Raw genomic sequence first — 26,880 nt, forward strand, 5'->3', positions numbered from 1 at the left:
CTGATTCTTCTAGGACAATACTATTATAGAACGCATAAATTGCGTATAAATGCATAAAATACATTTTGTTATTTTTCAGACAAAGATCATATAATCAATTATTGCACAGTTATGCTGTTCAAATGTATTGCAGACATTAATTATAACATTATAACATTATTAATTATAACATTGTTCAATACTATAAGATATATATATTTTTCAATTCTCTCTAAATGGCATTACTACAGGTATACAAAATAAATGTGTCCTTAATAAAAATATCAATATGTCATAAAAATATTTGACATTTATGTATAAAAAATTATATACTTGCGACAAATGTTGTTGATGCTATGCCAAATACCGCAAAATTGCAAGATTATCGAGTTGCATAAAAACATTTTTTATTATACATTTTTAAAACATGAAATTATACTATGTGCCCCGCGTCATATATTAAAGTTACGAATTTACAAACCTTGAATATTTGAAAGATTTTTCAGATAAACAAATCCTTTTGCAATTTCAAACATGACTTTTCTGGTTAATAAATTTCAAATGCAGATTTCTCAAACAACTTTACAGTTTTACGGTTAACACGGCATATATCAATAATTTATGAAAATATTAAAAATATTATGTAATTAAATGAATCATTAATACTAACTCCTATTAACGTTTGTGATTGATTTAAGAAAAAGTACAAAACTATAATTAAATCTATTATGGCAAAATATTTCTTAGTGTAAAGAATACAAAATAACTGTTTGTAAAATATAAATATAATAAGTACAAAATTAACAAGGTGTACTAGTAATTTTGATTTTTAGATTACTTCCTACATAAACTGAATTACCTATATATCTGAAAGGCTATACTTGATCATAGGGCCGATATCACAGTCTCCGATTAACGTGATCCTCCGATTAAACTCACTCTGCATCTCTTTCTAACTGTCCTCCTAGAAAGAGACGAAGAGTGAGTTTAATCGGAGGATCACGTTAATCGGAGACTGTGATATCGGCCCATAAAGAAGATATTTGCTCTAACAAGTACATATAATACTTAAAAGCATAGTTTTCTTTTTTTATAATCATGTAAGAATGAATGTAAAATATATTAAATATTCTCAAAAATATGAGAATATTTAATATATAATAATTTATGTAATAATTTGCTGCAAAAATTTGATTAATAATTTCACAAATATTTTGTGAATAAATGGGATAATAGATTAAAATGCATAAAGATAAGAACTTATTAATGACACATATAATAATAATATTAATTAATATTACTGAGAGATAAATGCATAAAAGATATGAAGATAAATTAAGTACTTTTATGTACTTTACTAAACAATATAAACATACAAATATTTTAACGTATATTCTTTGATATGCTTTCTCACATATAAGACAATATTATCAGGTATGTTGGTTTCTCTATTTATACCCACACACCATGTGGATTCTTACTTGTGGGTACTGCAGTTTCCAATTGCCTTGGTGATCCTATCATCTTACGTGTACTGCCAGGTTTATGGGCACCTAATAATTAAGAAATCTTATTTGTCAAACAGTTACATGTACAAAATAAACTTGACATTACAAACATGTGATATATAAAAATAAAAACCTTCTAATAAAGATTTGACTTGTTCATCTGAGCATGCAACAGCTAAACTTTGTAGATTTGCCTCCTTCATGTCGGCTACCAATCTCTCTACTTGTAATTTCTTCTCAACAATCGCCGATTCCAGATTAACTACTTCTAATTTTAAAGATTCGGCATGTTGCGAAGCTAATTCAGTCGCGCGTTTAGCTTGTTCCACCTCATTTTGCAAATGCTCCACTTCACTAATTATTTTTCTTTCCATAATTTGCCGTTCATCTGATTCGCGGCTTATATTGTGTTGTTCCATTGCAAGTTCTTCCATAACTAACCTGTAATTATAATTTTCATATTTCAATTTTAACGCAATGTAATCTTTTATAATATAATGTATTAAAGAGTACTTAAGAGATAACAATTCTTACGATTCTATGAAAGACATTGCTTGCACTTACCTAATTTTATTTTTACATTGAAGGAGTTCTGTTTCACAATTGGCAAGCTTTGATCTGAGCAATGTTATTTCTGACTTCAGTGTTTTTTCCTGCTGTCTAACTATCTCGCTTTCTTCTTCCACATGCGCCAATTCTTTGAGCTGATTAACAATAATTAATAATTATAATTTACATTAACATCGTAATATGTGGTAAGTAGACAAGAAAAAAAATAAATTAATGTTACCTGTTCCTCAATGATACGACCAGTAGACTCAATGCGATTCATTTCTTGAGAAATATAATCCATTTGATGCATTTGTTCCCTATTTTTTGTTTCCCAGTATAATATTTCTGCATCAAACTAAAATAAGTAATTACTATAGTTTACTACATATTTTTGTAAATAAATTAATCAAATATAATCTTAAACAGCTAAAAAATTACTTGGAAAAAATAGGCATTTTTTAAATTATATTAATTAAATTGTCGAAGAACATGTATTACTTTTGTTAGATCAGCTTGTTGAGCGTTAATAGTGTCCCGTTGCTTATTGACTAGTCTTATAAGTTCAACGTATCGTTGAGTATAAGCAACAGTTGCCATATTTTGTGCCGTGACAGAAAGCGGATTAACAGATTGCGTAGGCACTTTTGTATCTTGAAACTCCTATAAAGGATATATTGTAAATGTGCACACAAATAATTGTAAGTCATTACATCAAGTGTAAATATAGCAACAAAACCTGGATGAGATTTCTTTTCAGCTTCATGGAATTACTAGAAGATGGTTGATCGTCCTTGTGCACATGAGGACTTCCACTGCCGTGCACGAACTGCGATCTTCCAGGACTGTTTAAATTCGGCGGCGGTGGATCCCGGTAAGGTGGCAAGGTGCGTAAGCCAGGTGGCGAAGCTGGGCCTGGAGGCTCTCTGTAAGGTGGAACCTCGCGCACTTTCTTTTGCGACAGGTGCGTCGCGACTGAGGGAAAAAGCGACGAATTAATAACGAAACAAGTAACATCATAAGAATCGTTGCATATGAGAGAGAGTTTGAAATACGATTATGTCAGAGTGATATAATATAAATAATATAAATAATATTTAATATAAATAATGAATTAAATAGAACGACTCACTTTCGGTATTGGTTCCTCGCGTAGGTGACTGTGCTGGTTTTTGTACATTTTTTCGAACATTTAAATCTTTATTCTTCAACTGCGGCGTGGGCTGAACTACAGCTACATTATTTTCCATTTGAATCTGAAATAACATTTTTTTTACATACGTAGATGTAAAAATTAATTATGGAAAACTCACAATGTAGACAGAGCGACATGAGTAAACTTATAAGCATTTATCCAAAATAATTTGTATTGAAATGTTTATCATTAATAACAATTCTCTGTACGCTAATGCGTGTAATATGTCTTTTTCTTTCTTTTCTTTTTTTTTTAATTAAGAATGTAAACTTACCTCTGTGCTACCTTCTGTGATACCTCCGTGAAACCCGCTAAATGTGAGAGATTTTCTAGTGTCTCTATTCCTTTCCAATCCTCCTGGCGTATCATCAAAATCTGAACTTTGCGTGGTTGTCACATTTTTGCTATCGTCCTGCATGCCAGCAGTACCCGTTCCATGCTCCGGCAACGATATTGGTAGTCCATTTGGGCGCGTTGCATAAGTTCGTGACGATAAGGCGTTTGTTTTGCTATTTTCCGGCGTGGAACGTCTCAGAATCAGTTGAACTTCCGATGAGTATTCGCCCCATTTCATCAAAATCTAATCCGCATAAATCGTACGTCATCAATTGTTACTTCTCATACGTGCGATTACACTGATATAAGCATTTTGGTTTATTGAAGTTTCAAAATTAATTAATACCACGAAATAAATTACAAACTCGTGATATCTGAGAGTAGATTGTATTAGAGGATATGCCTAACCTTGAGAGGATTCTCGTAAGGAGCCAGCAGACGCTCGTTGGTTCGCCAGCGCTCCACCAAAGTGAATCTACCTGTCTGAGCTGTGGCGTGAGCGAGCGCGTACACCACATCCTACAAACAAACTGTCATCAGCAGTTGGCTTTTAAAAACAGGCACAAGCGTTTAGAAGATATAAAGTATTGGAAACATGATTCTCGACGATAGCAAGTACGCTGTTGCGAAATACAATCACTGAACTGTGCAACAAACTTTTAGATATTTATAATTTAGATATATTAAATTTTTAGATATTTATTTTTGTAAATTCATGCACGCTATTCCTATAGCATTATGTACTAATGAAAAGTGACAGGCTTTCTCTACAATGGGGTGTAATTAATTTCATTTTAGTCGTTACAAAATAACAGCTGTGTGCATGTATATGTATATGTACATGTACACACACATGTTTGAACTTTTGAAGTATACATAATAGAATGATGTCAACTTCCTGACGATACATACTTGACAGGTGGTGGTCTCGGTAACGCCGCATACAATGCGTTGAATTCCCTCCACCCAGACCTTCAGCTCCATCATATTAGCGACACCGAGTCCCCGAGCTTAATTCCTCACATCGCCGACGCAATCAGCTCGCGTCAAGAAACATCGGTCGTACCTCATCTCCCGTACGGGGCCGCCGTCATAACCTCGCGGCCAACCGCGTACGTCTCGACGAACGTCTTCACTCCGGACAAAGCCAATCTCGGTTTACTCCCGCGACACGATCGTTCGGCTGCCGTTCGAGGCTCGAACGGCCGCGACGAATCTAACGTTCGCCGACACGGGCGTTTTAATTTCTCTCTAACTTCCGATGTATAATTACCGGAGGTGACAGATGCGCTACAATGGCGACACAACACGCAGACGGCGATTTGCATTAAACAAGCACACGTGCACGACGGATAAATGATTGACAAAGTCATGTATCTCTTTTCTTTTTCTCTTAAAAAATATGTTTTTTTTAAATCAAATATTAACAATAATTTTATAACTGTTGATCATGACATATAAATTGCATAATTATAATAATGTGCAATGTGGACTCGGCAATGCAGGAATCTTCCCTTTCTGACTTTTGCATTTACATAGAAAAACATAAAAAAATTATGGAGAAACACACGCTTGATACAATTAGTAATTGTTAACGTAATTCGTATTTGCTGTAAATACCGAACAAATTTTGATAAAACATTCTGTCATCCGTTTCTGTTGATATAAATTAAAAAAAAAAAATGATTGCAAGGTATTCCAGAAAAAGGAGAAAATTATTTTCCATCAAAGGAAAATTTTATTTTCGTATATACATAAGGAAAAAAAGATGTCATTATAAAGAACTACTTCTTCGTTTTCTTATCCTTTGCGACTTTAGTCACCTCGTCGGGATTCTCGGACGCATCCTTAACGCGCTTCGCACGGATACCGACTAATCGCGCGTCAGCTCGTGCCTTGCGAAGGGTCACGTATGCCGAGAATTTGGTCTCCTCTTCGGTGATGGGACGTGCCTTCGCCTTGGCGGGTGCTTGATGTCGGATTGGCATGGGCTCTCCCTTGATCTGAACCGCAAGTTTTCTTTCTTCTTCGGTTGCATCGCCCTTCTTCGGCTAAAATTTAAGAAAATAAAGTAAAATAAAACGAATACGTAACATAAAAGTGAATTTTTTTCATAATAAAATATTTTCAAATCTCAAAATAATGTAACACGAGAAACGGAAACGTTCTGTAAATCAATAAGGCAATTTGAATTTCGTACCTTCTTCTCATTTACGGGGAACAGGATCAGTTTAGCCTTGTACTCCTTTAAGCGCTGAGCATTTGTTTGCAGAGACTCGATGGACTTGTTGCGACGACGTGGATCGATCGCAATTCCGATCGTCTTAGCAAATCTCCTGTTCAGGCCGCTAGCTTTCAGTTCGGCGAGCGTGAAACCTTTGCCAGCGCGAACCTTGGTATGATAGCGGAATGTCGGGCAATGCACGATGGGTCTCAAAAGGTTTACAGGCCTAAAAGAAGACAATCAACGATATTTACCGAAGCGAGATGCAAACAAGAGGTAAATTTCATCGCGCGCTTATGGAAGCATTAAAATATACATTCGATAAACTAAGGTTGGATCTGGAAATATCAATTATCGATATGATGCAAATGTTTCGTGGATGTATGTACCTAGGGGCGAGAGCTCGTGCCTTCTTGGCACGTTTTTGCTTGCGACGGATCTTCCTCGCTGGTTGGTTAAACCAGGTCTTGACGTATCGCTGCCAATCCTTATGGAAATGGCCATTTGGAATCATATTATTTCCCTTACCCATGGTTGATGCCTAATATCTGCAACAGAATCAAAAATTTGACAATTGAACAACACCACGCGCAACTGAATATTAAATATTTTCGTAAGTAATCGTGTGATAACTAATTTAATTCTGAATTCGTCTAATTTCATTGCAACTCCAATTTCAAAGACGAGAGGTTAGCATCTGTAACAGTTCACATAAGCGTGTTAAGTAGACACTGTGTATAAACAATCCATATTTGTCGCAAAATTATGAATACTGAAAGCATTTAAATTGTTGAGATTGAAGAAAAAACTAACGGAGTGTCACCAAAGGAAACAAAAGTTCACCAACAGCATTGGACTCGGATCCTAACCTCTCTTTCGCGGTGTAAACTGAACACAAATGGAAATTAACTATTTCGTTACAAGGATTACATATATGTGGCGAAAGCAATTGGAAATACAGAAAATCACGCGTTCCCGTTGTTACATATTACATATAATACACGATGCTGATACCTCGCGCAGATTAAAATCCTACGCCACTCACTCACCAACTCACGGGACGCGAGACGAACCGGAAAAGGAGCGCGAGACCGGCGGAAGTGGCGCTTTTCGGAGCAGAAATATCTTTATTGCGCAGAAATGAAATCTTCCGCCGTGTTTTTCAGGAATAATAATTGCAACGTTAATATCCGAAGATATTTAACGCTTTGGAACGGCAAAATGAACAATCGTTCCTTAATCCACAAACGGTAATTTATCTGCAGTCGTACAGAAAAATGGCAGCGCACGTGGCGCAAAGGTTATGTGCGCGCCTGGACGCGACACAAGCGCGTGTCTCACGTCTCACTTCTCACTTTTTGTTTACACGGGAAGAATCTGATTTTCACGATAATGCAAGGCTTACCTTGTTCCGTCAGAGTGATGTCGCGATGGAAGATACGAAGATTATTAAATCACTTCTTTCATCAGTCGTTTTCACTGTCAACTGCTGATACGTCGCCGGTATTTTTGTTTGTTTATTTCACTGATTTTCTGCAGGACATTTAAACGTTAAATATGCCTAGATTGGTTTCATTTTATTCATATATTCGCGAATATAGTAAAAGTTTTTAACGTTATTTTGTAGTCACCTTATAGTAAACTTTGGCTGCATTCTGATATTCACTGTCAGCAACTTTCAGTACTGAAAATCTATAGTATACGTGACGCAAAATATAGATTTGCAGTACTGACAGTGAATATCGGAATGCAGCCTTTATCAGTGAAGTTTCAAACTGTTGTATCTCGCTTCGAACCTGTCACGTTATTTATTGAAATATATCTTTTTCAGACTTCATCAATATGTTCGTCAGAGATGAAAAAGGCGATAGAGAAATGCTGGAGTGATAAAGTTAATCTTCACAAACCCAGTGTTAATAACGCCAAGGATAAATTTTATATTCTTTCAATGTTTCCTTATCCATCGGGTGCCTTGCACATGGGTCATGTGCGAGTTTATACAATAAGCGACACTGTAGCTCGATTTTATAGACTGAAAGGTAGGCCTCACAACAAGTTACAATATCTATGATTTTATTTATTTATCTATTTATTAAATCTGGCACGAGATCACCATGAGACATAATGAATCTTATAATAAATTTAGGTAAGAATGTAATTCACCCGATGGGTTGGGACGCCTTTGGATTGCCAGCGGAAAATGCTGCTATTGAGAGAGAAATCGATCCTGCCGTGTGGACAAATGAAAATATAGAGACAATGCGCAACCAATTAAAGATGCTAAATTATTCTTTTGATTGGGATAGAGAATTTGCAACCTGCGACGCGGATTATTACAAGTGGACCCAAGAACTGTTTCTCAAGTTGTACGATAAAGGTTTGGCATATCAAAAGGAAGCCTACGTTAACTGGGATCCTGTCGATCGGACTGTCCTAGCGGAGGAACAGATAGATGCAAATCAGCGATCTTGGAGGTCCGGTGCGGTCGTGGAAAAAAAATTGTTGAAGCAGTGGTTTATTAGAACGACCGCTTTTGCAAAGTAAGTTCGAAAGTTTCACATATATGAAGTTCTGAAGAATTAATATTTTTAATTAATAAATTAATTATGTCATAGATCATTGTTGGAAGGTTTAGACGATCCAACTTTGAAGGAATGGAAAGATATTATAAAAATGCAAAAACACTGGATAGGTGGTGATTGCAATGGCATTAATATTGATTTTAAATTAGTATCGAAAATTCCAGAGTTCCCAGAGACATTAAACATATGGATCGATATGCCAGAATTTGTGGAGTACGCAAAGTATGTCGCTATTTCACCTCAAAGTATTTTACATCGTAAAGAACACACGTATGAAATAGACGTCGGAATAAAAGGTTTAAACGCAAAAATAATGAATCCATTTTCCGGCGAAGAATTGCCGATTTTTATCACTGACAAAGTCGTTTACCCACCGTGGAGAGACACTCGTTTGGGTATACCTTCTGCATCGATGGACGATATGAAATTCTCGGAGTTGGTTGGAATACCATTTTCCCGGCATTCGATACGTAGCTACGAACAGCAACAGCAAAAGATATCTGAAGTATTCCAAAAAGCTAGAGAATGGGGAATAGGCGGATATCCAGTGAGCTCGAGACTGCAGGATTGGTTAATCTCCAGGCAGAGGTATTGGGGTACACCCATACCTGTTATTCATTGTACAAATTGTGGCGCGCAACCTGTACCTCGCGATCAACTTCCCGTTACATTGCCAAAAATGACGCACTCGGGCTCGAATAAAAGATTGTCGATCCACGATATGAAGGATTGGTTGCAGACGAAATGTCCCAAGTGCGGAGGAAAGGCGACTAGGGAAGCCGACACGATGGACACATTTGTGGATAGCAGCTGGTACTTTTTAAGATTTATTGATCCTAAAAATACAAAAGAGATGTTCTCAGTAGAAAAAGTTAAGGAAACTTTTCCCGTGGATCTCTACATAGGTGGAAAAGAACATGGTATAATAGCAACATTTTCTTAATTACTGTATTTCGACATTTATATCTCAAATTAAAATATTCTTTATAAATTTTGCATCTTTTAGCCGTGCTTCATTTATACTTCGCCCGGTTTATGAGTCATTTCCTGCACTCGGAAGGTCTTTTACCATGCAGAGAACCATTTAGACAGCTTCTCGTGCAAGGGGTAGTAATGGGTAAAACGTATCAAGTTTTAAGTACTGGCAAATACGTGCCAGAAAATGAGGTAAATGTGAAAGGGGATCAATATGAGACGAAGTCTGGAGAACTTGTCTCTATGCGCTGGGAAAAAATGTCAAAATCGAAGCATAATGGAGTTGATCCTCTTAATTTGTTGGATAAATATGGAATAGATACGACAAGATTATTAATACTGGCCGATGTTGCACCAACGTCCACTAGAAATTGGTCAGAAAACAGTAAGTTTCTTAAAAGTCACTTGTTTAAGTGGTGATATTATTGAAAGATGACATACTTATATTCACATAACATTGCAGCTATTACCGGTATAAACAATTGGCAGAACCGTCTTTGGACCCTTGTTAAACGATTTAAAGCTGAACGTGACAAAATATCTCCAAAGGAACTCGAAAGCAAACCTACCGATCCTAAATACGTCAAAGACGATGCGTACATGTTTGACAGCCGAAATTATTTTCTTAAAAACGTGACATTTAATATAGTAGAATCGCAGCAACTTAGTGTAGCAATATCTCGAATGCAAGGTCTTACAAATAGGTAAATAATTATATTACGTTTATTAACTCTGATTATAATATTCGAATATACATTGAATACATAAATCTGAATCTGTAATTATAGCTTACGAAAAGTTAGCATAGAGTGTCTGGGAAAAAGTCGCGAATTCGAACGAGCGTTAGCTGTTCAAATTATAATGCTCGCTCCATTCGCACCGCATTTTGCTTCCGAATTATGGGCTATTTTTCGTTCTGCAAAGCATCATCTTATAGATAATACAGAAGTTGACTTCAACAAAGATCTGTTCGGACAGAAATGGCCAGATATTGACATGGGTTACAATCTCGTAATGAACGTTTATGTAAGTATATATATATCCAATGACATATATTCCAATATCATTAAAATAGAAAAATACAACTGTAAAATTTTATATGTGGGGTTTTTAATACTTTTATATTGCTGTTTTTATTTTTTAATTTTTAATTTGTTATGTTTACACCATACATATCTAGGTAAACAAAAGAGAATTTCTTAAAATGAAGATTCCACGATGTAAGTTGGAAGAAATGACGGCAGATACAGCGTTGGAATACGTGATTCTCGATCCGTATTATCAAAAGTATGCGTACAATAAAAATGTTGTAACGGTCAACTTTCAATCAGGGAAAGGCTGTGATGCATCGTTGTACATAACCATGGAAAAACAGAAAGAAGATTAGATAACAGATAAGCACACATGGTATTTTGTACACATAAGATATTAATAGAAATTATATTATACTTATACAGAACTATTTATTATACAAAGAAAGTTTTATGTTCTAAGAATCTATGATGGTTCAATTTGTTACTTACCTAACGTCATATTCTCCTTTGTATCCATTATGTGGGATAGTTTTCAAGAATTTCATGTAGTCGGTGGGAAGATTATTTTCTTCGGCTCCTCTTAATATCATATTTCTGCACAAAATAATCAAGACAAATTTTTTAGATAAAAGTTGAAGATACAACTAATTACAATAATGTTCAAATTATTGTTATTTCTTTTATATTACGTACAGATATAATGGCGAGGGCCTCCTATCCATTGGATAATTTTCTGGCTTTATATATTCCTTTGGATTATTACACTGCTGGTACACTCTACAGGTTAAAGTTGTGCCATCAGGAGTTTCAACATTCACTGTCATCGGATGATATATATCATCCTGAACACCTTCTTGTTTGTCTAGCGTAGCTAAATTGCATTTATTCAATTCCCAGACAACACCCCACACGACTGAATTTTCTGTTTCCACAATTGTTGCAGATGCTCCTTGCCATCGTTTAGAATATCGATGAAAATCCAATCTAAAATTCTATAATAAAAATATATAATGTACAAATATAAAAAATATATATATGTTATACAGGGTGCGGGCAAAATCGTAGTACAAACGAGAACAAGGTAATTTCTCGTGCCAAAGTAAGTCAAAATTGTAAAATAATTCTTTTCTGAGAGCTAAGCAAGATAAATACAACTGGATAGGAAACAAATCATTGCCGATGTCTACAAACAGAAATGGCAGTTTATAGCAAAATCCGTTAATCAAAAAAAAAGAGAAATCATCTTGTTCTTATTTGTACTATGATTTCGCATCCACCCTGTAAATAAATAAAATAACTGTACAAATAATTAATATATCATTTAGGATTTTCTAGTTTACATTTGCAAATCCAAAAATACATTTTACTGTTAAATATCTGTATATATGTATAGTTTTAAGATTCTTATATTTGATGAATGTATACTCAAAAATCTTCCTACGTATAGAACTTTGAAAATGAGGCATAATCTTATCTTTGTTCTTTGTATTCTTACTTTATCTTCAAGGTTTAGTATTATGCATGCAATATATGTGTTTGTCTCGTCCTATTACCATTTTTAAAGCATATCAGCATTATAATTATACTATTGAGTAAAATTATATTATTTAAAAAATACTTCTCCATATATCTATATCTTATCAGAGGTAAAGACTCATATCTCTATTATTATTACAGAAATTTAAAGAAAACTGCAAAATTTGAAGCTTATTATTTCTATGAAAATTTTTTATAAGACTTTTTCTAAACAATTATATCTTAGGTACTAGTAACAATAGACATAAGATCCTTTACTATTATACAATTTAACTCCTGGTATATTAAAAAAAGAATTAACTCCAAATTTGACAAAAACTGGAGGGACTGGAGGTACGATTCTTTACCTTAGCTTATTATTTCTATGAAAATTTTTTATAAGACTTTTTCTAAACCATTATATCTTAGGTACTAGTAACAATAGACATATAAGATCCTTTACCATTATACAATTTAACTCCATATTAAAAAAAGATATATTAAAAAAAGAATTAACTCCAAATTTGACAAAAACTGGAGGGACTGGAGGTACGATTCTTTACCTTTAACCCTAGACAGACTCACTGGGGTCTACGGGACCCCACGCGAAATTCAAATTGAGTCCCTGCTTTAGGAAGGTTAGTTTTCATACCGAGACCCTAACCATAATTCAGTTTAGTCATCCGGCAATCGACCTCTGTGATTCAGCGAGTGCGTTAGATCCGTGCAGCAGCTGTGACCGAAAAAGAAAATCGTTTGGGGTCTCGTAGACCCCAGTGAGTCATTTACGCTTGACATTTACCACAGTAAAGTATATTTCAGATTTTTTGTAAAAATCGATAACAAAAAATTATACACTTTATAGCACTCCCCGGAAAATTCTACCCCTGTTTCATATATAATTGTTTAAAATTCGGTCAATTATTTCATTTTTGCTGTTCTTGCACAGCAACTGATTAAAACTTTGTAAAGTTTTTGTGGAGTTAATTTTACTGTTTCCATATACTTTTATAACTTTTGACTACCTTTCAAATAAATAATAATCGACAGAATCTGTTTTACTTTCCATTTCTTGCGATTTTTCCCATCCGATAGTTTTTCGTCATTTCCTCTACTTCAGACGTTCAAAGAAATATGTTTTTTTTTAAGAAACGAAAAAGTCGCTTACATGCCCTTGAAGGTTGTCTATTCGTCTTTCAAAATCCGTTGGAAATTTTAAAATCGGTGAATTTTATGAAAAACTACAGCATTTTTAATAAAAATAGTCATTTCAGCCCAATTTTTGGTTCTTTTTCTTGTTTTTCGAAATTTTTTTATTGTTCCTTTTTTACTACCACAAATTGATGACTACTATCGTCTTCCCTATTAAACAACAAACAAAATTATCTATTACAAAGTTTTCTAAGAACATTCTGGAAATATTATACACGCGGTACAAGTTTGGGGTTTTTAAGGCCCCAGTGAGTCATTCACGTATGAGAAAAATAAGTGAGTCTGTCTAGGGTTAAAGTACAGATATGTGACTGACATATACATATCCATATATACATACACAAAGTTTGCAATAATCCACATCGAATCAACCAGTATTTTATCAATCGACATACAAACCTTAATAACTAAAAAAATCACGTATATATTTATTTTCTCTTCCCAATTACCTTTATGTAACCGATGTTTTTCATTACTGCAGTCGGATTAGATAGACGTATCCTCTTGGAGAACAGATTGCTCCCGTAAGCGAAATACAGAAACGTGTTGGACATTTTTCAAATCGTCCTGCAAACTTTTCCCAAAAATAGCAGAGTTTAAATACATGAACAACAGCGTTTCGTTACTTCAACCGGCACTGCTGCGGTTGTTTAAAACGAGACGCGTGACTCGCGAGCATATTATATATACATACCGTGTGTATCTACGAAAGATAAGGGTATCTCGTATGTAAACTGACAGGTTGTTAACAATAATCCCGCGGGGAGGAGGGAGCGTTCCGAGCGCGAGGCGCGCTCCCCGCTTCCCGCGAGCGCCGCGCCGTTTCGGTCTCTGCACTCTCTGCAGTCTCTCCGCCGGTGGCACCGACTATTATCTATCCAACTCCGCGGTGTTTGACAACTCCGCGGTTATTCCCGTATTTCCCGTTCGAAGGATACCCCGGCCGCGTCGGTAAATCCCGGCCGATTGATTTGACGCTCCGAGCCGACCGACCGACCGACCGTACGACCGCATCCGACGACTGGAGCGTTCGGTCGTTTCTCTTTTTTCCTCTCTCTGACTCTCTCTCTCACTCTCTCTCTCTTCCCAATCGCGCACCACCGTGGCGATCATCGCTGACACCCGCGCGGCTGCACTCGGCGCACTTCGCGGAGAGGCACTCACGAGATACTCGACGGCGACGGGACGGGGCCCCGCCGCGCGGCACACGGGACGTTTCGCGGGACAATGCCGCGGGAGTAGCGCGGCGGTGTTTCTCCATAACCTAGAGTCGTAAATCGTGCGGAGGTAAGGCAGCCCCCCCCTCCCCCGCCCCCGCTCCCCCCTCGATGCCACACACGCCAGCAGAGGCACGTTTACGCGGACGCCGCGTCGCCGTACCCCCGGTTTATCGCGTGTGCCCCCCGCGTCTGGTCTTCCCTCGGGCGCTCCGATAACGCCCGCGTTCCCCGGAGCCGTCGATTGCCCCCCCCCCCCCCTTTTTGACAAGTCTCTTTGTCCCTTTACACTGCCTTCCCCGAATGACAAGTTCTTTCTTTTTTTTTTTTATTATTATGGCGCGAAAAAAACACGGAGTTCCTAAGGGACGAGCACGTGTGTTCTCCCCCGATTTTCAATTCTTTTTCGGCCGTTAGAACGAACGTTCCTGAGGGAAGCGGACTGCGCGATAACGTGATAAAACCATGATAATTTGAGAATATAAATAATAACTTGATTTATTTAATTTCAGTCGTGGGCGGAGATTATTAGAACTAGACTAGATTTTTAGAACTTGAATATATCCACCTTGTGTGAAATTGTACAATTTTGTATAAAAGTAATTTGTTTTAACGCGTTTGTTGAATTCATTGCTGACGAAAGGATGAATTATTTTTTTGATTTTCTTGATGTACATTGATCGTCGTGTTGTCATTGTACTGCGCACACACAGATCGTACGACTGTATGATTAGCTTTTTTGTTGAACAACGTTTTATGTCACAGATATGCCGCCGACGAAGAAGGGGGACCTGGATAAGTTAGCGTGGGCATGGGTAGAATCCGTCGGTCCAGACGAGATTGAGAAAACACATTTAGAATCTGCATATAGGATTGGATTAAAGAGCTGCAAAAACTGCAAGTAGGTTGGAAATTTATATTCCACGGGACGAAAGAGAATTTGTGTGAATGTATTATAATACTGTAACGTTTGCCGTAAATATATATTTTTTAATTAAGACGCGTCATCTTGCTGTTTCAGACGTAATTGCACCTATAATCCCCAATGTCTGACAGGTTTAGGAGAAGAAAAGTTTATGAAGTCCCAGCCGGCCGAGGTGGTGACGTTAGAAAGTTCCTTGTCCGAGTTACGCGATCCGACACAGTATGTTGGCTTAAAGAATCTAGGTGCTACTTGCTACGTCAATAGCTTAATCCAAATGTGGTTTCACAACGAAGACATGAGGTATGTATTGATTAAAACTCGAATCTTTCGCGTATGCGTTGCGTGTTATCTTGATAAATGTAATGCCAACAGGAGAATAATATACAAATGGGATATTACGGAAGATCCGGAGGAGAAGGAGGCGTTGTACCAGTCTAAGAAAGCGGGAATACCCTACCATCCGGTAACCGCGGTCGGCCAATTGCAGTACATTTTCGCAATGATGCACTTCGGCAATCGGAGCCTCCTCGACCCGATCAATCTCGCTATCGCGTTATCCCTGGATACCAGAACGCAACAAGACGCACAGGAATTCTCCAAGCTGCTATTGTGCCATATCGAAGGAAAGCTACAGCAAAACTCAGAGCTGAAGCCGATGCTGCAGAAGCTGACTCAGGGAAAATACAGCTATATCAATCGGTGGGTTTTCTGAAGTGGAACAATGAGAATTTTCCTAAGCGATGATGGTGCTGATGATCTTGACAGATGATAACATGGTAGGACACGTTGCTCGCTACGATGACTGGCGCGACCAACTGATCCGACGGAGAGAGAGATGACTTTTTAGTGGGTAATTAGAATTTTGTGTTTGTGACGCAGTTGCTCCACGTGCAGCACCGAGTATCCGACGTCCACCACATTCTACGAGTTGGATCTGCAGCTGGCGGCGACTCTGAAAGAGGCGATCGACAATTATTTGTCGGAGGAACAGCTGACGGGGGCGAACCAATACCACTGTGTTACTTGTAACGATAAGAAGGACGCCAGGCGATTTATACGACTGGAGTCCCTACCGGAGACTTTGAATATTCAGTTAATGCGCTTTGTATTCCACAGGTGAGTCTTGGGCTTTTATGAATTTTACGATAAACTGCAAGTTTGATCTGTCCGAAATAATGGCGCAGTTATTTACAACAGAGATTCCGGGCAGAAGAAAAAATTGAATTCGTATATACAGTTTCCCGAAGACCTCGATATGTCGGAATATGTTGGGTGTCAGCCTCAAACTCATCTGTACAGTCTGGTCGCTGTATTAAGCCACAAAGGTCCATCTGCACATTCTGGGCATTATATCGCGAATATATGTAATTCAAGCGGGGAGTGGTATCAATTTAGCGACGATAAAGTTGAAAAAATGCAGAATAAACGAATCGAGGATGGTGTAAATGGTATTTAATTTTTCATCACTCTGTATTTAATAGAAAAAAAATGAAGGAAATTTGTGGCTTCTCACATGCGAGAAGACAGAAAGTTAGTTTTTTTCTTTATTTTTGTATATAGATAAATCAATGAAACGTGGACGTGTTCCAAAAGGATTCCTGTCATCCAACACGGCTTATATGTTGGTTTATAAAAAGTTAACTGCAGATTGGCGAACAAATGGCACGAAGAAAGTGAAATTGAAGAAACTTGATACAGAGGTGAATGTTCCCAGTGATACCGTTTCTTCCGAGAAGCTTATAGTTAAAGAAAAATCGGATGAAACTTCGGACGAAACGAAACAGAAACCTGATATTGAAGACGCACCATCAATTCAAGAAGAAAATCCTGAAACGATACCAAAATCGGATTCGGAGAATGTAATAGAAACAGATGAAGATGCGATATCCAAAAAGACTGATATACCTACCACGGATAAGAGTGAAACTGAAAAGACTGTCGCTAGCACAAATGGATGTAAAGACACACACGATTCTACCTTGGAACAATTACAGAATAAAGTTCACTGTCTGAAACAGCCAGTGGTGAAAGTCGTTAAACTTGATTACAAACGACTGAATGGCGATGCGCACCGAGCTATGAGTTGCGGAGAACGTGATTTTTACGAAGAGGTAAGTTTTCTTTTAGATATAAATTCTTTTTAGATATTCCCTAGATTTTGTTTAACATTTGATTAAACGTATTTTTCTCTCTACAGATGGAATTTGAGAATTGGCAAGTAAGTAGCACGATGCGTGAACTTGTTAGACAAGAGAATGTTAAACATGAATTGAGCTTGTTAGCCGCACAACAAGAAAAAGTAAGCAAATATCGATTGTATTACGTAGAAACAATTCTAGAATTATTATATATTTTTTATGCTACATTACTTCCTTTTTTTTCAGCAAAAAGAAATTGAGGATCAGAATTCCAAACGGCAGCTCATAATAGATGTATATAATATAATTCAGTCAACAGTATCTTGGGATAATTATTATTGGATACCAACCGATTGGCTGTCGAAATGGTTGAACGGACATTCCTCTGCAGTCGACGTTCGTCCGATCGACAATTCCAATTTAATGTGCTCGCACTATCGACTCGATCCACTGAAAGTTAGCCGTATGAAATGCGTGCCGGAAGCAGCAGCCCAAATGCTTTACGACAAATATCAAGGAGGTCCACGATTAGATCAGACATTTTTGTGCGAAGTTTGCGTGAAACGACGCTGCAAATTACTGCGTTTTAAACTAGCGCTCGAACGAGATCACAAAGAAGTCGGGGAGTTAATTCGCACGTTTAAAGAATCGTAAGCTTCTCGTAATTTTTACGTTTGCTATAATACAAAAAAAAAACGTGAAGTAATAGCATCAATGATAATAACCGTGTGACGATATTTCTGTCGTTTTAGTCCCGAGACGAGCTATATAATCGGTACCGATTCACTGCGATCGTGGCGAAGATTAGCTATGGAAACGTTCCAAGAGGATGTAGAACAAAAGGTAGACGATTGTCAGGATACTCTGCAGGAGGAGAGCAAGTGTACGGACAAAGACGGCAGCGATTGCCCGAAGGAAGTCGAGGAGAACAAGGAGAATGAGGCTATCATAAACTTCAATGAAGACTTGCTGTGCGAACACAAGTCTCTCAAAACGGCAGACTCCAGTAGAAAAGTGATACCTCAAGAGGCATGGACGATTCTCAAAAAATATTTTCCAGACTCGAAGGAATATCCCGTTGGGTCGCCATCCTGTTCAATCTGCGAGGTAGATAAATCTCTCTTTCTCATATGTGCGAATAAGTTATTGAAATATTTTTTTTAGTATCTTTTAATTACATCTGTGTATTGTTGATTCTCAGGAGAGGATGGAAAATGCCCAAAGAGCGAAGAAAGACGACAAGATAAAGGCGAAGCAGCAGAAAGACGAGCTCACCGACTTGTACTACGGGAGGAATAGGAATGAAATCTCCAAGTGCGACGATCCCGAGAAATCCTTCTACATCGTTGAGAAGAGCTTCCTGGACGGCTGGCGTTCCTTCATTCGGTGAGCTTAAATTTTATGTTATTCATGTCAAATCGGTGGCATCGACGAAAAGCATTATAATTGCATATTTGAATGAATATGCATCGTAATAATCTCTCCATTTAGACAATATATTATTTTGTAAAAATTAAGTTTCACGTTTATGAATTAATTTTAATATAATTCAGGATTTTGACAATTTTATTTTCGAAAAAAGAAATTAATACACAAAGTAAATCTCCCGAGATAAGTTACCATTTTATGGTTACAATATGCTGTCGATATCTTACATTTGCAGACGTTACATTGTAATCTTGGCTGTTGGTAACTAACTGCGAGTGTTTTTTATACGTTCGTACGTAGCGATGACGCTAGTTGTCTTGAAAATTGCGTGCGTCGACACAATTTTTCAATCGCTCGCCACTATAATATTTTTTTGACATTTTTTCTAATATCAGTAAATAATATACGAGAAGATATTTAATAAAATGGGATGTTTGAGAGAAAGCGCATGTGTCGTAAATAGAAATTGCCATTGAGATAAAATCGTATCGAGTAAAAATATTTCATCAAATTGTAATTTAACTTGTCTATATAATTATCTACTTATGTTTCTTCTCAAATATTCGGATGCAAAGATAGTACCAAATTTGTGCCAGGTAAAATTAACGAAGAGATGGAGTATTTTTTAATCTTAGATTTTCTAAAATTCTAAGATAAATTTACTATTTTCCAATTTTAACATGTTGATGCGTTTGGAGAATATCTAATGTTTTATTGAGTTACAATTTAAACTACCCTGTACAATTATTTGCTCGCGTTCTTTTTCAAACGTTCTACATTCGAACGCGAATTTTTGTCTCGACTTTCCTCCTATGATCGCGAAATTTTTGCGAGAAACGCAGTGACGAGCGCTCGATCTCGCGATCTCGTCGACCGTGGTCGAAACCGGTTGTCGTAAACGTTGGAAAGGGAGGGTGAACGGGAAGGGTAGACATATCCGGGATGTATTAACGAGCTTTTCCTAATTATGAGAAAAAACTGGACCGCGCGATTAAGCTGGGCGGCGGTGGCGGGCTCCTTTCTCTCTCTCTCTCTCTCTTTCTCTTTTGCTCTCTCGTCCCTCGCTCGTGTGGCTGCGGGGGAGGGCCAGCATGGGAGAAAACTAATTGAAACCGCTTAACGACCCGCCGGCAAATGATACATCGACCCCGACGAAGGGCCACCGGTGTCTTAATATCGTTTCGCCTTCTTCCACGGTCAAGACCGTAAATGCAATTTGGACTCTCGCTCGATCTTCTTCGAGTTTCTACCTTTCTGATAACCGTCTCTCCCTAATCTACACTTCACTTGGGGAAAACGTCCCACGCACTTCTCAAGTACGCTCCCACCGGGAATGAATCTGAGCTATTTTCGCTCTTATTCTGTCCGTTGATAAAAAATATCTGCGAATTTAAAATATCAAACCGCTAAATACTCCAGATGGATGCACGATGCTTTACAGACCACACAATTTATTATTAATTAAATATCTGAACGCAAAGAAGTTAAAAGAGTGACGCCCAGAAAATCCCCTTTTTGAGCAGAAATAGAAAAATATTAAAAAAATATCATCAGGTTTAAGGTAATTTTTTACTGATTACAAATATGTATACTTTTATAACGTTGTTATGATCCGTTTTGGCTCAATAAAATAATAAATGTTAATTATTTTAGAATTAAGATCTATTGAAGTCAATTTCGAACTTTAGCTGCGCTCAACGTAGTGTTCGAAAATCGAATTCGGTTTAGCGCACACACTCTCTCTCGCATTGCAGTGCAACGTTTTTTTTTTAGGCCAAAAAGTTTCTATTTCTATATTTCTCGAACAATTCTGCGATTTTTTATATAATCAAATTCCAATTTTTGGTTGCAACTGCATTAACCTTTGTAACAGATATTGCGTCTTATCATTTTCTGCAACAATTCTTCCTTCAGCTTATCATCAGCAACAGCAGCAATCACTATTGACAAATTATAATAGGCAACTGGAATGTAACTGGAACTTTAATCTCTACAATATTTTAAAAACTTGATGTCGTAATGTAATAGTTTATTTGCAAATAATGATCTACTTTAAAAATTTTACCTTTCCAATGGTATCTTGTTCAGTTCAAAAAAATTTTTTTGTTTTTTAAAGGCGATTTTTAAGGACCATTTTGGACATCACGCTTTCTTCCGGTTATAACCAGATGTCAGATTTCTTTGCTGTGGCTTTCCGTCTTTTTTTTTATCGCGAAACGAGAATTAGAGGAACATCCTCGCTTTTATCGGACGCGTCCTTTTTCAAACAAAAGAGATTTTTTCTCTAAATATTTCAGAGGAGTATTAGTAGATTTTGCGGCGCGACTCTGCCCGAATATGATCTCGTAAATACGGGAGATCCTTCCGACAGTGAAAAAAAGTCTTTTAACATCCAGAACGGTATTATCCGTGCATGCCCTCCCTTATTATACATTCTCTCGCGCGGCGCGACACGTTGGGCTGGACACTTCGGATTGACAGATTCAAATTCGCCGGGGCTTAAATCTCGTGGATTCAACGGTGTGCAAGCTAAACCGGGATCAACCCTTCTCGCGGATTACACGTTTGTCGTGTCACGCGCGATTTCGGTATATACACGGTATACGCGAAGGGGTATGAAAACCACGAAATAAGTGGTTGGGTTCCCGTATTAAACAAGCAGTTACACGTGTAAGAAGGAGGATATACTGTAACGTTCTTCTCTCTTCGTGCGATGTAGATGAATACAGATTAATTACGTTTCTACGTGATAAATTTTCAACAGTGTCTTGGAAAATAATTCAATCTGGGCGTTCATAGAGTTAAAAAGTCTGTTCTATCCAATTTTGATTTGGAGAGACTGCACGTACAGAAAAACTTATAATTCGCTACTTCGTCCCCATTCCTTGAGATTGCGAGTGTCCATGATCCATTATCGAGAATTTGCTATTAACCGAGGGAGAGAAAATGTGAAAAATATTTTTCCGGACCGCTGGCATTGTCTTCGACCGACTCCTTTGTGACGTCGGTGATTAATTTTTCAGCAGGTCGGGCATGCCGCCCCTTTTTTGCGCCACCACTGCCAGTATAATCGTTCTTTGTATTTTTCGAACAAAACTCCATAGTTCGTTGCTTCCATTACACATAGTTATATTATATAGTGCATAGTATACTTTTTGCAATACCTGAAATATAAAATTACTCATCATATACATATATATCTTGTATATTAAATTTTCTATATTTATACTAGGTATTCTAGAGTTACGTGCACATGAAAGCATGCATTTTTATTTCTTTCATCGTGCATTATCAGTTTGAGTAATTTCAAATAATAGTTTTGTTTATTTAAAAGCATAGAGAAGCAATTTTTCGACAAGTAGGTAATCTTTCGCTCAAAGATATAAAAATTAACATTATTAGCAACTAAGTTTATATAATTTTATTTTGAAAGTTTACTCGTATTGTACCATGACTACCATGTACGACGTGTAAATCGAGTGTTTTCTTACTTTTGATCGATATCTGTCCACTTTCGGAAGGCATAGAAATTATCTCCTTTCATCTCTCACGATAAGCAATCGTTTGCTTCCTCCACTACCTCTTTTATCGATAATTAGGTAAGACTCGCTAATCGGGCGCGTTGGAAACCTCCGCGGCCTTATAGGAGAACAAATGGTGGCGAGAATTGCAATCCGTTTAACTAGCTTCAAACAAAGTCCCCCGCCAATCCGTCAACGTCGCTCGGATGGATCTTCGAAAGGATTAGGATTTGCATAAACGATCATTCAACTTCCACTTGACGCCACTCATTCTTTCTTTTGGCGCGTGGATATTCCCCGCGACATTGGCGATTTAAAAACCTACACTTCGTAAATGAGCCGTGAGATGGGAACTGTTGATTATAATATTATTAATTTTTCATTCGAGAAATGCACTTTCTTTACTCTTTTCGATATGTCGGGCATAAAGATATAATTAATTACGAAACAATAAATAGACACAGTAGTATAGCGAGATATTTAATTCTACATCCACGAAGTTTATATTATACAAAGCCTGCTATGAATTTGCTGCATTTTTAATGACATAATACAACTATTTTGAATTCAAATTATGATTACGAATATTAAAATCATTCATTTTTCAAATGTATCAGATATTTATGATAAATTATTCTATATATATGTACAATTTTATTCGTGAAAGATCGATTAATTTTCCGTTCTTCTGACAAAACGCACGAGTACGATGCTTATTGCACCTGAATATGCAAGCTTTCTCGTGATGTCGGCGCCCATCGGGCCGCCACGCGTCCCCAACCTGACTTTCGCACTTCGGTAAATAATTATTAATGATCATGCTCGGGGAAAATGTGACCGCGATCTTGTTGACACCGCATTGTAACACCGCGGACAATAGTGCCGTCGTCGATGGGTCTCGAAAGCGTGCGCCGCGCGAGGCTGACGCAGAAAGGAGAAGGTGGAGGTGGAGGAGAAAGGTGGTCGGGGAAGGGCAGAGGCCATAATTAATAACTGGGAATTGATTAAGGTGCCAGATAAGTCCATGGAGCCGGTAGCTTGTGTCTCTCGTCTCTCCTCGTCCTTCTCGCGCTCCCTACCTCGGCTGTCTCTCGCGCGACGCGCGCGTTACGATATGATTAATAATTTCAAGATAACGCCGTCGTCCCCGCAGAGTCCCTAACATCGTCGTCGTCGTCCCTCCGCGAAGGACCGATTTGCGGCCCCACTTACGGTCTCATAAATGACTAATTATTCTCGCCGTCCTTCGTCCAGCTCGCCATCGGTGGCCATTTACGCCGGCTAGGCTGTCTGGCGCTCGAACGCAAATCTTCCGCGCGCACAAATCCACTCAAAGACTCAATTTTCTCCCCGAGAAGAGTACGCGACGTGTTTTTTGTTTTTTGTTATTTTTTTGCGCTCTCGTTCATCGGTCGACGACAATCGGCTGATTCGCCCTCACGGAAAAGCGCGCGTCGCGTCTGCCGCTATTTTCGATAACTCGATGCGGCCCGACGCATGGGTTTCCCTTTCCTCTCCAACGAGGGGTGAAACGCCGAAGAAATTCCGACTATTTTGCGTACATTTGGCAGGAGGGTGCCGCTGCTTCTCCGAGGCGAACGCAGCGGAAAGAGAGGAGCGCAGCGCACGACGGTCGGGGGGGGGGGGGGGACGGGTGTTCGCGGAAGGAAAACTATAAATCATTCGACGAAACGAGCCACGTTAGAAAAAGAGGGGTGAGTCTTGGTATTGGAGCAAGGGTGGCTCGTAGTCGTCGTGCATCGACTCGCGAAATCCAACTACCCTTAAATAAATTGATTCATTGCGAGAGACCTCCGCGCGCCGCGTTACCACCATAAACTCGAGCCTGTCCTGAGCCTTTCTTCCCTGCTCCCTCGTCCTTTTGATATCTCGCTAATTTTCGAGAAATGAAGTCTAGTAGGACCCTTGGAAATTGATCCCGGTTGGGAAATTGCGCGATCGTCACATTACGTTCGATTTCTTCGAGCGAGTCTTCCAACATATGTTGAAATCGGCGTGTCGCGCGCGAATATTCTCGGCTTATATTCAGGCAAATTTTTTCACACGACACGGATGTAACGATAAACGATGTTTTAATCGATCTGTATTATTTTCGTCGATAATTGGATTCGTAGATTCGCGAACGCACGCTCGGCGCATGGAAGGAATTCTTTCGGAATCAGGATGTGTCCTCCCTCTCTCTTTCTCTTTCTCCACCTCTATTCCTCATTCTCCCGGGGGTGGCCAGTGTCTCGGGGGCGGTCATATATCATCCACCCTTGGGGGTGGCCGCGGGGGTAGAAGCAAAAAATCTTACCGAGCAAAAACTATCATCAGTGCTCGGTAAAGCGAGCTGAACGTTTCGCCCGCCTCTCTCTCTTTCTCTTTCCCTTTCCCTTCCTTCTTCTTTCCTCGTCATATTCTCTTCATCTAAGGTCTGCGTGTCGCTATTCTACGTACGTTTCCTCCGCAGTTTTCTATACAAATATAGTTAACAGTAGGTTTATATAGAAATTTTATGCAATTTGATGCACTTTCGTGTTTCTAAGTTACGCTTTTATTGGTACGGAATCTCATGGTATTTGTCTAAAGTTTGAGATGTATATTCTATGACTTGGTATCACTAGTTTGAAAAATGTATCAACAATAGGAAGTAAAACAATGTTGTTATCCTTTCTGTTGAAAATCGCGGATCACAAGGATGTTAAAAGCTCAAAGTGTCTTTTAATCACTACAGCATTATTGAAATATAGGAATATTTTATACAAACCGTTGCTGTGTCTTGAACCTTTGGCAGAGTAATTGTTTTGAATATCTTTTATAATTACTTCTAACTACAAGAACTGTTTTAACGACGTTCCATACATTTTCTACTCGTAATTCCGTCGCTTCTTTTTTTCTTTATTAGCGTCTCGGCGGCTTCATCTGCATGTTGCCTCGCGTATCTTTAATTATCGACTGCCTATCTGCTACACAGACTCCGAATCGTCAATTTTTAGAACGATCGTGACTTTATTCGGGAAGGGAAGAGGGGAATATCAGGGAGAGCACGTTCATATTGCCGATTGTGCTCTCTCCGCAACGGTGCCAATGTAAATAGACGGGAGCGACCAAGCATGGCGGGTGGCTGCGTTTTTCGTGGTGTATCGCGGTAGCCCAGTGGTCACGCCTGGCTAGCAACCTACGCGTGTTGTTCTCCGATCGGGAACGCTTGATCGGTATTGAGAGATCCGGCAAAAAAACGAGCTTAGCCGCCTTGCAACCAAGCAGTGCCCCGCGCAAGTGAAATGTGTTCAGGAAACGGCCATGCAGCGGACGCGCGTTATAGCGTATTGTAACGTATCGTAAAGCAGACGCATTACGTTATAACTGGCCTATATATAGAGTTATCAACGACGGGTTTCCTTCGCTGTTGACTTCGCCTTATCGTCGGACTTTCCTATTACCCGGACTTTGTTAGAGAAAATTCACGTTTGTAGGAACGAATTGAATTGCAAACATTTCTTTTATACTCTCCTATACCTATTAATTCATCTGCTTATCTTCGTGAAACAAATTAAGCACGATGCACTCCGCACGATCGATAGATTCCTACTTCTGATTGTTGCGAATTAGCTCGGAGTCTTTGTTCAGTTATCTTTCGCTCTAACATTCCACAATCCTTAAAATCTTCCAATCTTCACCCCTCAGTCGCGGTTAAAGCGATGAATTATTATTTACAGCTACTTCAGCGATAGCGATTTTTGATGATCGATTACCACGGCCTGACTTTTTGCTCGCTCTTTACTTTCCACCAATTAAACACGTTGCATATCTTTTCGCCTCTCGATAATAATGTACCCCGCGTAGCGAGGCCTGGCCGTGGACAACCAGAAGCGGAGCATCCTCCACGGACCCCCTTTTTATTACATCGGCGAAAGCCTCCGGTCGGTCTTCTTGTTTGCTCAGAGGGGGAGAGGATCTTCGGTCGCGCGGGATAGTCCTCGCGCGGGGCAGGGGGGAGGGAAGGGAAACAGCGTGGAGAAGAAGAAGCAGGAGGTGGAGGAGGAGGACGGTCTGAAGTTACACCGGCGGTAGTCCTGTTGACCGACGGACTGCGGGCAGGATGTCGATTATCGACGGTTTTTGCCGTGATTCCCCTTTTTCGAGCCGAGCGCATAATTAGCTTTCGTTATTCTAGCGCGCACCGCCGCGCCGTGCTATGCTGCGCTGCGCCGCGCCGCGCCGCGGCCGTGCCGTGCCGTGCCGAACCGAGCCGAGCTGAGCTGAGCGCGCGGCCGGCCGGCTTCCGCCCGCTGACAACGATCGAAGACTCCTTGCTCGCATTATGCTCGCCGCGATCTTCCTCCTTTGCCCGGCCATTGTCCCTCTTTCTCTCTCCCTCTCTCTTTCTCTCTCACCTTTCGCATTCTCGCTCTTCGCGGTATTATGCCGCCGCGCCGCTCGCCTCTTTCGGTCTCGGGCGATTTCAGCGGTCGCGCGGCACTGACTCCGGATCACTTAACGAAGGCTCAAGCATTTCCTCCGGTGATCGGACAGCCT

General features: G+C 39.0%; 5 protein-coding genes across 9 annotated transcripts in view; 2 read left to right on the forward strand and 3 right to left on the reverse strand.

Annotated features, from left to right (window-relative positions):
• Nucleotides 1–1,148: 1,148 nt before the first annotated feature.
• Nucleotides 1,149–4,554, reverse strand: LOC112466954 (ras association domain-containing protein 8). Its single transcript, XM_025035329.1, has 10 exons — nt 4,480–4,554; nt 3,976–4,086; nt 3,506–3,811; nt 3,169–3,292; nt 2,776–3,011; nt 2,538–2,699; nt 2,278–2,394; nt 2,052–2,191; nt 1,621–1,928; nt 1,149–1,532 (listed from the first exon to the last, which is right to left on the reverse strand). The coding sequence occupies exons 1-10, from the start codon at nt 4,552–4,554 to the stop codon at nt 1,432–1,434; spliced, it is 1,680 nt and encodes a 559-aa protein (XP_024891097.1). The 3' UTR covers nt 1,149–1,431.
• A 728-nt stretch (nt 4,555–5,282) lies between these two features.
• Nucleotides 5,283–6,912, reverse strand: LOC112466948 (60S ribosomal protein L13). 2 transcript variants are annotated; one of them, XM_025035317.1, is made up of 4 exons: nt 6,841–6,912; nt 6,181–6,339; nt 5,768–6,017; nt 5,283–5,618 (listed from the first exon to the last, which is right to left on the reverse strand). In XM_025035317.1, exons 2-4 carry the CDS (start codon nt 6,321–6,323, stop codon nt 5,352–5,354), a joined length of 660 nt encoding a protein of 219 aa, XP_024891085.1. In that variant the 5' UTR covers nt 6,324–6,339; nt 6,841–6,912; the 3' UTR covers nt 5,283–5,351. The 2 variants fall into 2 exon arrangements, with proteins under 2 accessions (XP_024891085.1, XP_024891086.1); XM_025035318.1 differs by having other exon boundaries at nt 6,806–6,883.
• Nucleotides 6,913–7,019: 107 nt separating this feature from the next.
• LOC112466947 (probable leucine--tRNA ligase, mitochondrial) lies at nt 7,020–10,865 on the forward strand. The gene is made up of 8 exons (XM_025035316.1): nt 7,020–7,294; nt 7,623–7,830; nt 7,938–8,331; nt 8,407–9,293; nt 9,380–9,733; nt 9,812–10,052; nt 10,137–10,374; nt 10,529–10,865. Exons 1-8 carry the CDS (start codon nt 7,184–7,186, stop codon nt 10,733–10,735), a joined length of 2,640 nt encoding a protein of 879 aa, XP_024891084.1. The 5' UTR covers nt 7,020–7,183; the 3' UTR covers nt 10,736–10,865.
• LOC112466949 (gamma-glutamylcyclotransferase-like) lies at nt 10,439–13,962 on the reverse strand. The gene is made up of 5 exons (XM_025035319.1): nt 13,804–13,962; nt 13,559–13,683; nt 11,076–11,374; nt 10,872–10,976; nt 10,439–10,686 (listed from the first exon to the last, which is right to left on the reverse strand). The coding sequence occupies exons 2-5, from the start codon at nt 13,661–13,663 to the stop codon at nt 10,665–10,667; spliced, it is 531 nt and encodes a 176-aa protein (XP_024891087.1). The 5' UTR covers nt 13,664–13,683; nt 13,804–13,962; the 3' UTR covers nt 10,439–10,664.
• Nucleotides 13,963–14,080: 118 nt separating this feature from the next.
• Nucleotides 14,081–26,880, forward strand: part of LOC112466946 (ubiquitin carboxyl-terminal hydrolase 48-like) — a 52,110-nt gene continuing 39,310 nt past the window's right edge. Inside the window, exons 1-11 of one of the 4 annotated variants that reach the window (XM_025035313.1) lie at nt 14,081–14,396; nt 15,092–15,227; nt 15,348–15,551; nt 15,624–15,950; nt 16,131–16,367; nt 16,449–16,699; nt 16,812–17,362; nt 17,449–17,550; nt 17,636–18,039; nt 18,142–18,496; nt 18,591–18,775. In XM_025035313.1, coding sequence (XP_024891081.1) covers nt 15,094–15,227; nt 15,348–15,551; nt 15,624–15,950; nt 16,131–16,367; nt 16,449–16,699; nt 16,812–17,362; nt 17,449–17,550; nt 17,636–18,039; nt 18,142–18,496; nt 18,591–18,775 — 2,750 coding nt within the window. In that variant the 5' untranslated portion in view covers nt 14,081–14,396; nt 15,092–15,093. Of the gene's footprint in view, nt 14,397–14,619; nt 14,781–15,091; nt 15,228–15,347; nt 15,552–15,623; nt 16,028–16,130; nt 16,368–16,448; nt 16,700–16,811; nt 17,363–17,448; nt 17,551–17,635; nt 18,040–18,141; nt 18,497–18,590; nt 18,776–26,880 lie in introns of those variants that run through there. The other 3 variants (XM_025035311.1, XM_025035312.1, XM_025035315.1) reach the window with 3 other exon arrangements.

This window comes from Temnothorax curvispinosus, unplaced genomic scaffold, assembly GCF_003070985.1.
Source record: "Temnothorax curvispinosus isolate PA1 unplaced genomic scaffold, ASM307098v1 QBEX01016763.1, whole genome shotgun sequence".
NCBI classification, from domain to species: Eukaryota; Metazoa; Arthropoda; class Insecta; order Hymenoptera; family Formicidae; genus Temnothorax; species Temnothorax curvispinosus.